Source organism: Eurypyga helias, unplaced genomic scaffold (assembly GCF_000690775.1).
Source record: "Eurypyga helias isolate BGI_N326 unplaced genomic scaffold, ASM69077v1 scaffold28185, whole genome shotgun sequence".
In the NCBI taxonomy this organism is placed as follows: domain Eukaryota; kingdom Metazoa; phylum Chordata; class Aves; order Eurypygiformes; family Eurypygidae; genus Eurypyga; species Eurypyga helias.
Window position 1 is genome coordinate 1 of NW_010251218.1, and position 11,022 is coordinate 11,022.

The 11,022-nt window shown below is 43.3% G+C and overlaps 1 protein-coding gene across 1 annotated transcript in view; it reads left to right on the top strand.

Annotated features, from left to right (window-relative positions):
* Positions 1–2,661: 2,661 nt before the first annotated feature.
* The window catches only part of ALG6 (ALG6, alpha-1,3-glucosyltransferase), a gene marked incomplete at its 3' end in the record, with an annotated part of 15,934 nt that continues 7,573 nt past the window's right edge, over positions 2,662–11,022 (top strand). The window contains exons 1-4 of the mRNA XM_010151962.1: positions 2,662–2,766; positions 6,172–6,256; positions 9,222–9,311; positions 10,237–10,325. Coding sequence (XP_010150264.1) covers positions 2,685–2,766; positions 6,172–6,256; positions 9,222–9,311; positions 10,237–10,325 — 346 coding nt within the window. The remainder of the gene's footprint in view (positions 2,767–6,171; positions 6,257–9,221; positions 9,312–10,236; positions 10,326–11,022) is intronic.

Sequence of the window (11,022 nt, forward strand, 5' to 3'; positions counted from 1 at the left end):
CGGCGCGGAGGCCCGGCCGCAGCTCACCCTCGTGTTGCTGAGGAGGAACTCGGAGAGAGGGTGGGCGAGTGAGGGAGTTTGGGAAGCAAATGTGTCTGCTGACGCGGAGCAGGGAGCAGTGGGCTGGCAGAACGGGTATTACTTCAACACAGGGAATTCCTGATGCAGCGTTTGTGAGGAAGGGGAGGATGCTGCCGGGCTGCGTGCTGACACCTCTTAACGGGTCGCGATACGGGTCGCGCGTCGGTGACCGGGCTCTGTAGTCCCTTTGGCAAGGAGCGGGTGGTGTGTGTCCGTGCTCTTTATCCCAGTCTCCGTAGCAGGCAGCCTGGAAGGATGGTGGCTTTTTGGAGCTGTGATTTTCACCTTGCGCTTACAGGTGGTATCTTGCTCGAGAGACAATCTAGTGATGCTCATCCCAAGGCAGAAGGTAAAACGTTTGAGACTGACCGAACCAGCTTTATCATCTCCTGGAAAGTCTTATTTGTTTAACATCATTACCCATGTAAATATTAGAGATCTGTGCTTTAAAATCCGATAAAAACATGGCTTGTGTTTCAGGAGGTATGGAATAGTTATTAAAGGTGAAGAAGTAGGAAAGAATATTTTAAGAACCAATTTGGAGAGGAGAAAGAAGAAACTCTACCCCAGAAAATGACAGTTGCCTCAATGTAGGGAAGGACAGAAGCAAATAAGAGGAACAGAGATGAGGGAGTATGTCTGTAGGTGAGACTGGCATTATGTAAGCATTAAGAAGGTATAATTAATTAATAACTGTTCTAATGGGAGATAGAAAAGAAGGACAGATGTATTTTGTGGAAGGGAAGGGCCAGGCTTGTTTTGGAAGTCATACAGGCTTGTGGTCTTACTGGATGCAAGTTTAGGAAGCACGAGCGTTTACTTAGGATAGAATGTTGTGCAGAGTGGACCTCAGTGTCTTTTACTCCGATAAATGTGCCTGTCCTGTGGTTTAGGGGCTGAGAGCATGCAAACATCAGTGCTCAGGTTTCTGCCTATGGATGGTGATCGACTCCTGTCGTGGGTTTACATTAATGTAACTGGTGGTATTGGTGTTGGGTGGTACCTGCCTGTGAATAGTAAATAAACAGGGATTGAGTTTGAGCAGAACAACTAAACGTATCTCAGATGTTGCTTGCCTGTTACTAGACCAGCAGTTCAGCACCACTGCGCTGTGGGATTTTTGTTTTTTTGCTATATTATTTTTGTGGCAGTGGCAAGTATATTAAACTCTAGTGAATGTGAGTTGTTGTTGGTTGCACCCAGGCTCATATACTTTTCTGCAGTGTATCTGTTGCTGATGGGAGGGAATGGTGCTACTGCTCTGGTCTGGCAGAAGCACAGCCTTTGGATTTACCACTGTATCGCACTGTCAGGGCTGGAGTAGTTTCTTCTTCAATTTTTGTCTAACTCAGACTGAAATATTTTTGATTCTCTGAGTCAAAGTTGGTATATTTTGCATAGGGCAGCAGCATCACATTCCTTTTTCTTGAATTCTGAGTTTGATGAACGTGGTCTTTAATTTGTCAGATCAAGCAGTTTGTCGTCATTGTTACTGGATCCTTAGTATGGCCAAGCGAGCTTGGCGGGAGAGCAGTCCTCCTGCCTTTTTGGGTGGAAGAATGGAGAGGATCTCTTGAGCCTCTAGGGAGGGGGCACTGATAGACAGTGGGAGAGGTGGAATTTCAAGCCCCTTTTCTGAATATTGAGAGTGAAGTAAGATTCAGATCAGGGATTTCTCATCCTTCAAGCCAGAGGTTTGCCGTCCGAGGTCAGCAGTACATGGTTAACTTTTGATTACATGCTGGCTCGTGGTATTCCTGTGGAATTACTTGGGACACATGATACAGAGGTGGACGGGCTCTGTGCTTTTATGAAGGCTGCAGAACAGACAACACCTGGCCCAGCATAAGACCTGCCAGCACATCGTTAACATTTCACTCAGTTTTGGATATGTTGAAACCAGCAGAGGAGCCTGCGCCAGATCTGCATTTTGCATAATTTGGCCATGGCGTTCTTCATTGAGAAAATAAGTGATATTAATACTGGGGCGTTTAGTAATTTTTTAAAACTGTATGCTTGTTAATGGTTGTTTTTTTTTTTCCTAGCGAGTTATTAATCTAGGGATTTTTATAGATTCTCTGAAAACTCTGAAGAGTTTTCTTTCGTTCAGCAGCCAACACTAGTCTGTGAGCTACTTAATGTACACAAATATTTTGGCTGCCACTGCAATCTTTTTTTACTGCTCTCTTGTAGAACCTTGTCTTGTGGCTTATAGGTAAAACACGTGACACAAATCGTGTGGTTCTTAAGTGTGTGTACAGCATAGTGTGACCTGGTTTCTGAATTCTCTTAAGTGGTTTGAAGTCTTTTTACCCTTCTTGCTGTTGTTTTTATGCATTTTGCCAGGTGCCTTTTCAGCTTCTAGCTCAGAAATGGGAGAAACTTCTGGGGAGCGCTTGGCTTCGTGGTTAGCAATTCTCCAGCATGGAATCCCCCCTCGATGGCTCCCAGATGCGAGATAGTAACAGGATGCTGCTGGGCGGGAGAAATCCGGGAATGTCGGCAGTGCCATTAAATGCCTAAGGAGCAAAACCATGGGCAGTGCTGTAGCAATGTTTATGGTGTTTTTTCAGGTACCTGTTGGCTCGTTACGAAGACCAGCTATGGAGAAGTGGAGCTTAATGACAATTACTGTGTTACTAGCACTTACTGTACGCTGGACTGTGTCGCTTGGTTCTTACTCAGGTAATACGTGTTCACGGTCTGTAAAACAACCCCAGGAAGGTGAATTGTGGAGCTTATGGTGAATTAAAATAAACTTGCATGTAAAATTATAAATAGGAAGCAATGTGTTATTCAAGTATTGTCATATTTTAGTGCTTCTCTGTTCCCCTGAGGTTCATTTAATACCTCATTCTTATTTCTCCGAAGTGTGCAGTGATGAACGTCACAGCAGCTTGGAAAAAAATGCTGGGAAAAAACTCCCCCACAACTTTTTTTTTGTGGGGGTGTCGGATGGACGGGCATGGTCAGTGTTTTAGGAGGAGCCAAAGAACAGCTGGCTGGTCATCCCTGTGCCTTTGTTTCATTAGCTGCAGAACGTATTGCAGTTCAGCTGTACATTTGTTTAATCATAGAATCATGGAATGGTTTGGGTTGGAAGGGACCTTAAAGATCATCTAGTTCCAACCCCCCTGCCATGGGCAGGGACACCTTGCACTAGACCAGGTTGCTCAGAGCCACATCCAGCCTGGCCTTGAAGACAGCCAGGGATGGGGCATCCACAACATCTCTGGGCAACCTGTTCCAGTGCCTCACCACCCTCTCTGTGAAGAATTTCTTCCTGAATCTTGTCCTTTAAGTTCCCTAATAGATAAAACCTTAACTAATAGATAGACCTGTGCTGGTGCAAATGAAGACGGTGTAAAGGCAACATGGAGTGAGTGAGCACACTCTGCCTTGTAGCTGTACTTCTGTAAGGTTGTTTACAGCATGAACTGGAGCTGTGTTATTTTAATCGATGAGTCTTTCTCCTCCCCATCTCGTAACGCATGCAGGGAACTAGCATGTTCTTTTCCAAAGCTCTCGGTGCCATTCCTACACTTAGGGTAAGCTTGCACACAGCTTACTCTGTGTTCTCTTTTTTTTAAATGAACCATTACTTTGACTCCCCATCAGCTGAAAGAATCACAAATTCAGTCAAATTCAACCCTGGTTTTCTGGTAAGGCAACCGGGACCCACATCTGCTGAGTACCTGGAGCTCTTCTAGGGATTTTAAACTGGTAACTCCTGGGTTTCCTGGACTTAAGGAATCTGCTTGAAGATAAGCTGCATGCATACTCCGTGCACAGTTGGTTTACTTGGCTTTCTGAAAATGCCGTTTCAGGGGATCTGGCCTGTAGGTGACTGAGGCTCTCAGGAAGCCAAACGCTCTCTCTGGCCACACAATACTGAATTTCTGTTGCACTGCAAGTATTTACAATTACATTGTTAACTAGATTGTTTTAAAAGTGGATTAAATTTCAAACCAAGCAAGATTCTGCAAGTCTTAAAATAATGCCTGAACTAAAATAAGGATTTTTAAATCTTGTTTCCTACACAGTAATCATATAAATTCTTTCAGAATAGAAAAAGCTGAGCCTAATTCAATCCAGCAAAATATTAAAACGTGCTTAACTTTCAGCATTGGCTAGCTCAAAAGCAGACAAACCTGCATGTTAGAAAGAGCTGTCAGGTGCATAAGTACCCTTTTTTGTTTTCATCTCTTTGACTTCCTGTAGATGTAACAAACCTTCAAGGACAGGATCAAGAAAAAAAATTGGGCAGGGTAACGTTTAAACTGACGTGGTGCTGCTGTTTATTGCACTGAGCAGCAGTGAAAGCAAAAGTTGAGCAAAGGATTAGAAGTAGTCACCGATGGTTCTCTGAAGCGGACGTGCTGATTCGGCATGCCCTGAAACCACGGTGGCATGGATGGCCGGGAGTCGGGAGCTTAATTCTGCCCTCGTTACAGTGGCTGGGCCCTTTCCATCCTGTTGTTGCTTGCCATCTTGCATGCTTTTGGATCTGCCCCTGGAATTAGGGTCGTGATGGTGAGAAGGCAGATGCCTAATGCTGAGTTGTGAAAGATTACGATGGCCTTAGATCGGTTGGTTTTGGAGAATTATTGAGGAAAAATTTGGTGTCATAGATTAATGTATAATTTTTTTTTTTTAATGCATTGCCAAACTCCTGCTAAATTCTGAAGCCAATTTATGCATTTTCCTCTTTTTTTTTTCTTTTTTTTTTTTTGAGGAGAGGAGAAGCTGAAATAGAATGTGTGTTTATATATGTGTGTACATGCACTAACATTTTGGATAACACCTACATTTGTGTTTTGGTAATCCTCTGACAGGTTCTTTGTTCCACTAGACTTACAGCTACAGGATGGGCACTGATAAGACTCCTGTTCTCCAGAGACCTCACTTATTTGGACAACTGTTAGTTGAGTGTGTCATATAGTGGAGATAATCGACCCTCTCTGCCACCCAGGAATAAATTAGTGGACATGATCTGCGTTCTTCACTACTCAGGAATAAATAGCACATATCTGACCTTCCACAAACATAGAGCATGTGAAAAAATTATAGATGGCTTTCCTGTATTTTAAAGGAACCCTTAAATCTTTGGCTAGTGTCAGTATTTTACTGAAAGTACCATCAGCCCTGTTTCTTTCCGTTCTCAATACACGCAGGTTAATAAAGTAAATAACCTCTGCGATAAAGATGCGCAACATGCTGCCGGTGTCGGAGTTAGGCTTCTGTTGAGGGAATTGTTGATGAGTAGACATCTGGAGTGTTTGCATTGATAAAGCTTTTTTTCCATGGGGAAAACTGAAAATCGTAGTTGCCTGAGAGGCTTGAGTACGCATGTGTGAAGTGTCCTTTACCATAATTCCTAAATCGCTCAGTTGAAAAGTGGGTGAGGGAGAATTCTGTAAACCCAAGCAGAGCAGTTGTTACTTAGAGAGCTTTGTAGATTATAAGAAAAATGTTTTCTCGGCCTGTTCTGTGTACTGGGTGACCGGGTTCAGTAAACGCCTTGCCTTAACCCCTTACTGAGAATCCTGGGGAAAGGGACAGGCGCAGGATTCTTGCTGGCATTGCAGAGCAGGCAGCAGAGGAGGAGGAGAGGGACTGGGGGACTTGCAGCAGGCCCTGGGTCCAGGTATATTTAAGAACAAGGCTGGTTGTTACTTTCAACAGCCAGGTACCGTGACAGGGCTGAAACACCAGTGAGAACGTGGTCGATTATCACATACTTAGAAAGCAAAGTCGTTCACACAGAATCAGAGTGTGATGATCATTATGTGCATTTTCGTACTGCAGAGAAGGTGCCGCATTTTTCATCTACGCTTGGAAATGACTTTTTTTGTCGGATGAGGAAGCAGTTCTTCACAGTGGAATATCTTGATAAATGCTTATCGCAGAAATATCCAGAAAGCCAAAAGAACACCTAACTCTCTATTTCCTCCCTGTTAGACTGCGTAGCAGATGAGGCCTCTGTTCTGCTCTCAGATACAGAGGGATGGAGAATACGATAAGTAACATGTTAATATGCAATCTGCATAATCCAAATCAATCCCTAAATATTCTGTCGTCTCTCTTTAGGTGCAGGAAAACCACCTCTGTATGGAGACTATGAGGCTCAGAGACACTGGCAAGAAGTGACTTACAATTTGCCCATCAGGCAGTGGTGCGTAACGCTATTGTGGTTCAGATTGCAACCCGAAGGGGTAAATGCAACGAAACTTTGATTCGTATCTTAGTTCAATATACCTTTAACATCTCTGCAACTTCTTATACTCTCTCTGAACTATTCTAAAAATCCCTCTGTAGTAATGTGGTGTCACCCTGTTCTTAGACCAACGTACAGTTTTCTTCACACAAAAAAAAAAAAAGCTAAAATTTGGAAATTTGACTTGCTAGCTGTGTGCTTGTACAGTAAAATATTCTGAGTGGTAGGTCTCTCTGTTGTGGAGCTCTGGCTTTGTTTTGAATTGACTGGGAAGAAGTAGTTTTTCAGGGGGTTTATGTAAGGGCTCATAGAGAAGCTTGTTCTCCTGATTTAGAAAACAAACAGTTCAGCTTCTTGAGGTCCAGTTCTCTAATGCAGAGACATTCTGGATTATCAGCACTGACAAAACCAAACTGACCTCTGCTCCTCTCCCCTGAGCTGAAGGCAGGGGCGTGCCAGTCAGCGCAGAGACTGGAATTGCTGGGCTGGAGGTACTGGTGGTGTTTTACACCTACGAGTTCACTGTTCACCCCCATGTCATAATACAGGTTGTAAAATGTGGGTGCCCGGAATCTAGATGTAAGGATAGCGAACTTAATTTGTACAGATCACTTAACGCTGCAGGAAAATTATTCCGAGTATTTTATTTATTTTCACAATATTTCTAATACTCCTTGGAGCTTGCACGGAATGGTAAAAATTTAATCCATATATATGCTACAACACAAACTGGGATATGTTGGAACTACAGGTCAACTTCCCGTAGAACAGGGATAGTGGCAATCTGTTTGTCTGGTGTAATTTTTCCCTGGGCTGTCAGGGCACGGACCGATATGACAGAGTATCAATTCAGTTGTATTTCTGTACATATGTGTGGGGCCGGATTTAAAATACAGCACTTGTGGAACCCTGCAGATGGCTCTACACTGTGTCTTCAGGTCACCCTGTCGTATCTATATTATCATTTCTCATCTGCACTTCCCTGGGATACCCAAGCCAGAGTTGGAATGATGGAGAGCTGACATACAGATAGAGTTGGCAGCTCTGATCCACTCTGCTATGCGGAACTATGTGTACTGAAAACTGAGAGTTACAGCAGTCATCATTTCTAGGCATTGCCAGGGGCCAGATGAAACGATTGCAGGCTGGGTTTAGCCCGCGGGCTGCCAGTTGGGCACCTCAGTCTTTTATTTGTGCTTCATTTTATTTACAACAGAAGTTTCTTGGATTGGGTCTGCTTTGGCAACTGAATCTCTAATACAGCAAAGTCATAGTCAGTCTTGGGCGTTTGGAAAAGGACATCTTGGCTGACACGCAAGGGATGATGTTCTAGAACACTCAGCTGTCCTTCCCCTCCTGTGTTGCAGAAATACGCGGAGGGAAAGATGTTAGACTCCGTATGTAAAATTAGTGTTCGCACCTGGAGTTTGAGATTCTGATTGCTTTTCGTACTGCTTTTTGTTTAGTGTTTCCAAAAGCTGTCTGTGCAGCACGCACGTGTCCATCTGTAAGTGTGTCTAGAGAGCAGCTCTCTCCTGAGGACATCGTCCTAGAGAATCCCCTTCACCTTTTCACAGACTCAGCTGTCAAGTTTACTGCCAAACAGGCACGTGTAGGTAGTAGCGCTGCATGTTCCATGCTTGTTTCCTTTGGTCCAAACCAAAGATTTATTAGGAAAACCCGCTGCAGTAAACTACAGTATGGTTTGCACTTGCTTTCCTTGGCGGAGGTTTCTCTGTGCCAGAGGCCAGAATTTAAGTATTTCTTTTTTGCATTATTCTTTAGAGTCTTGGCATTATTAAAGGCTACTTTAAGAACATCCTTTCTTATTGTACTGCTGATTAAAACTGTGAAGGTTTTTTTGCCAAATATTACTGGATATAGGGGTGTTTTTTTCTGTTGAAACTATGAGTTCATGGAAGGTAAGGTAAATAAGAAAACCCAGAACTGGAAAGTTTACTGCTAAGTTGCAGACCGTTACAAATCTGCATGAAGAATCTGAGCTGCCTTGGCATAAGCAATCGAATCGTAGGATCAGAAGCAGAGACACAACTCAAAGAAATGTGATTTATCATCAGTTCACAAGATACTTCAGGCAGCTCATAAAGAATTCAAGAAATCTCATTTACTATAATAAATGTCAAAAATTGGCTGCATTTGAAGGGAGAAACCGGGAAAGCCAAGCGTTTGCCCCTCGGGAGTTAGACTAGTCATAGTGTTTCACTGCAAGATAAGGGGTCTGATGCCTGATTTTTGTAACTTCTGTTTTCCTTGGATCAACCCTTCTGTTTCCCATGTGGACGCGGTGACTTGATTTTAACCGCTGTCAGCCTTCTGCAGGAATACCGGCACAACAGATGGGGAAACCCTTGTCTTTCTCTCCACGGGGTCCCACCTAGGAAAAAAGGAATCTGGGATTAATAGAAGGCAAATAATTTCTTTCGGCATTTCCTTTTAACGGCATTGTTTTATTTCCTTCTTGGCAAACTGACTGCTGTCTTCTGGAATAACTGACATGCATGAAAACGTAGGGTTGGTTTGTCGATGGCGGTGGGGAGCTGCAAAGCCCACCACGTAAACGGGTCGGGAGCCACAGCAGAGGTGTGCACCTGGTTTTGTGCAGGCTTTGTCTCAGTCCCTGCATTCTTGTCAGACGGGTCACACGGCAGATTTTCCCTCTCTCCGGAAGCTCCAGCAGCTTTCTGGAATCTTGCGTTTCGCCAATGTGTGCGTACTCTGCATCGCCTTCGCTTTTCCTTTGTTACTCGGGATTTTTTCTGTGTCAAGTAAAATGAAGCAGATACAGCAGTTGCTAACGTCCTTTGGGATTTGGAATGTGTTGATAGAAATACTTGGTTTAATATTCAGCCTTTTCCTTGGCCTGAAACAAGGAAATTAATTCTTAAAGTTTTATTTTTTGTAGGTACTTCAATACAAGTGACAACAACCTGCTGTACTGGGGCCTTGATTATCCACCTCTCACTGCCTATCACAGCTGTCTGTGTGCTTACATGTAAGTTCGTTATTTTAAATACTTAACTTCCGTGGAGAATACAACCACCACATTCCCCCCTCTCTTCCCACCCACGCCCTACCTTCCACAAGTTGTTTTCCTGTCTCTCTCTCAAGGAGAGAAACGAGTAGCTCAGACTGCCCATCTGGGCAGCTGATGGACTGGAAAGTGGTGTTTGCTACTTTAAAGTCAGGGAAACGGATTTTATGTGTATCCCTGTTGCTTAAAATCCATACTACTCTTTTTCTGTCTTGTTGTTGCAAGGCTTCCATTCTTTTTGCCAGGTCCTTAAATTTCAGCAGGTTTAGATGTGACCTGGATATTTAGCTTTCCATATAAGCCACTGCTGGACCTGTGATGCACCAAGTGCTGTAGGAGTTGGGTGTATCCCATGGGAAACCGCACTTGTATTGAGAGCCCAAGTGACATTTGATGACTGGATATCATGTAAATAGAATTCTGTTATTGGAATACTTTTTCCACAAGGGCTTTACTGTTGTTGGAATGAGACTTATGGAATAAGAATGTAGGTTAAAGTGCACGGGCAGAGTTATGCGGGGCATCTATGTGAACTGTAAATGGTTTATATTTAATACTTAAGTATGAGAGGTATTTACAATTGTTTTTTTTAAAGACAGTGGAACGAGACTGAAGGTAGTTGTCTTGTCCTAATAAATGTTGTGTTCTGGCTTTACTGTTTTCAGATGATTTTTTAATTGTGAAATAGCAGTTCAAGTCAGTAGTGTAAACTGATCTAGTGGTGAGGAGAATCTTCCATTGATCACTATTGCTCTTTGAAATATTTCCTCTCATTCATCTTAATTCTTGGAATACGCTCCGGTGCATGTCATCTTTATTGCTGAAGGGAGTGTAAAGGGAAATGAGAACTGTCTACATTTTGATGTGTCTGTACTTTGTTTTACAGTGCAAAGTTAATAAATCCTGATTGGATTGCTCTGCACACATCTCGGGGGTATGAGAGTCAGCCACATAAGTTATTTATGCGTGCAACAGGTAGGACGATTGCATTTCCGGAGGGTGATGGTGCAGATTTGTCTGGCTTACTGATTTGGCATGTTTAGTATCACACAGCTTCTCTGCCTTCACCAGCCTATGCTCAGTCCTTTGGTTCATGAACAGACCTGCAGATCCACCCAAGTCAGACTCCCCTGTGCTTTCCTTTTCTGCCATCAGTTGTGAAGCTGATAAATATAAAACACCCAAACAAGTTTTCAACCAAATGGCCTCAGTATAAACTCTAAACCAAAACTGCCTTTTTTTTTTTGTAGCTGTTGTGGTTTGGTCCACTAAAACCAGCACAGTAGCACAGGCCCATTTTTTTCTTTTGAATTTTGAACACAGTGCTGCTGATCTCCCGATAAATGGGCTTTCCATTTTCAGCTCATCTGGGGGTTGACTGTAAAGCTATTTTGCATGTAGACCAGCATTTCCAGCCTCTTGAGGTCCGAGATCTTTATTCCAAGCTGTTAGACTTTATCTGAAAGGGAGAGTTGTTTGATGTTTTTAAAGGTGTCACTTTGCTTGCAGTCACCCCTTTTAGAGATAAACTGCTGTGAGCAAAAAGGTAAAAATCTATTTGCCCACTTCCATCTCAAATTTCATGTTCCTGCAGTCACTCTTCTGACCATCTGATTGTTTTGAGCTGCCCCTACAAAGGCAAGGTGAAAACAAGTGCAGAAGGAGGTGTGTA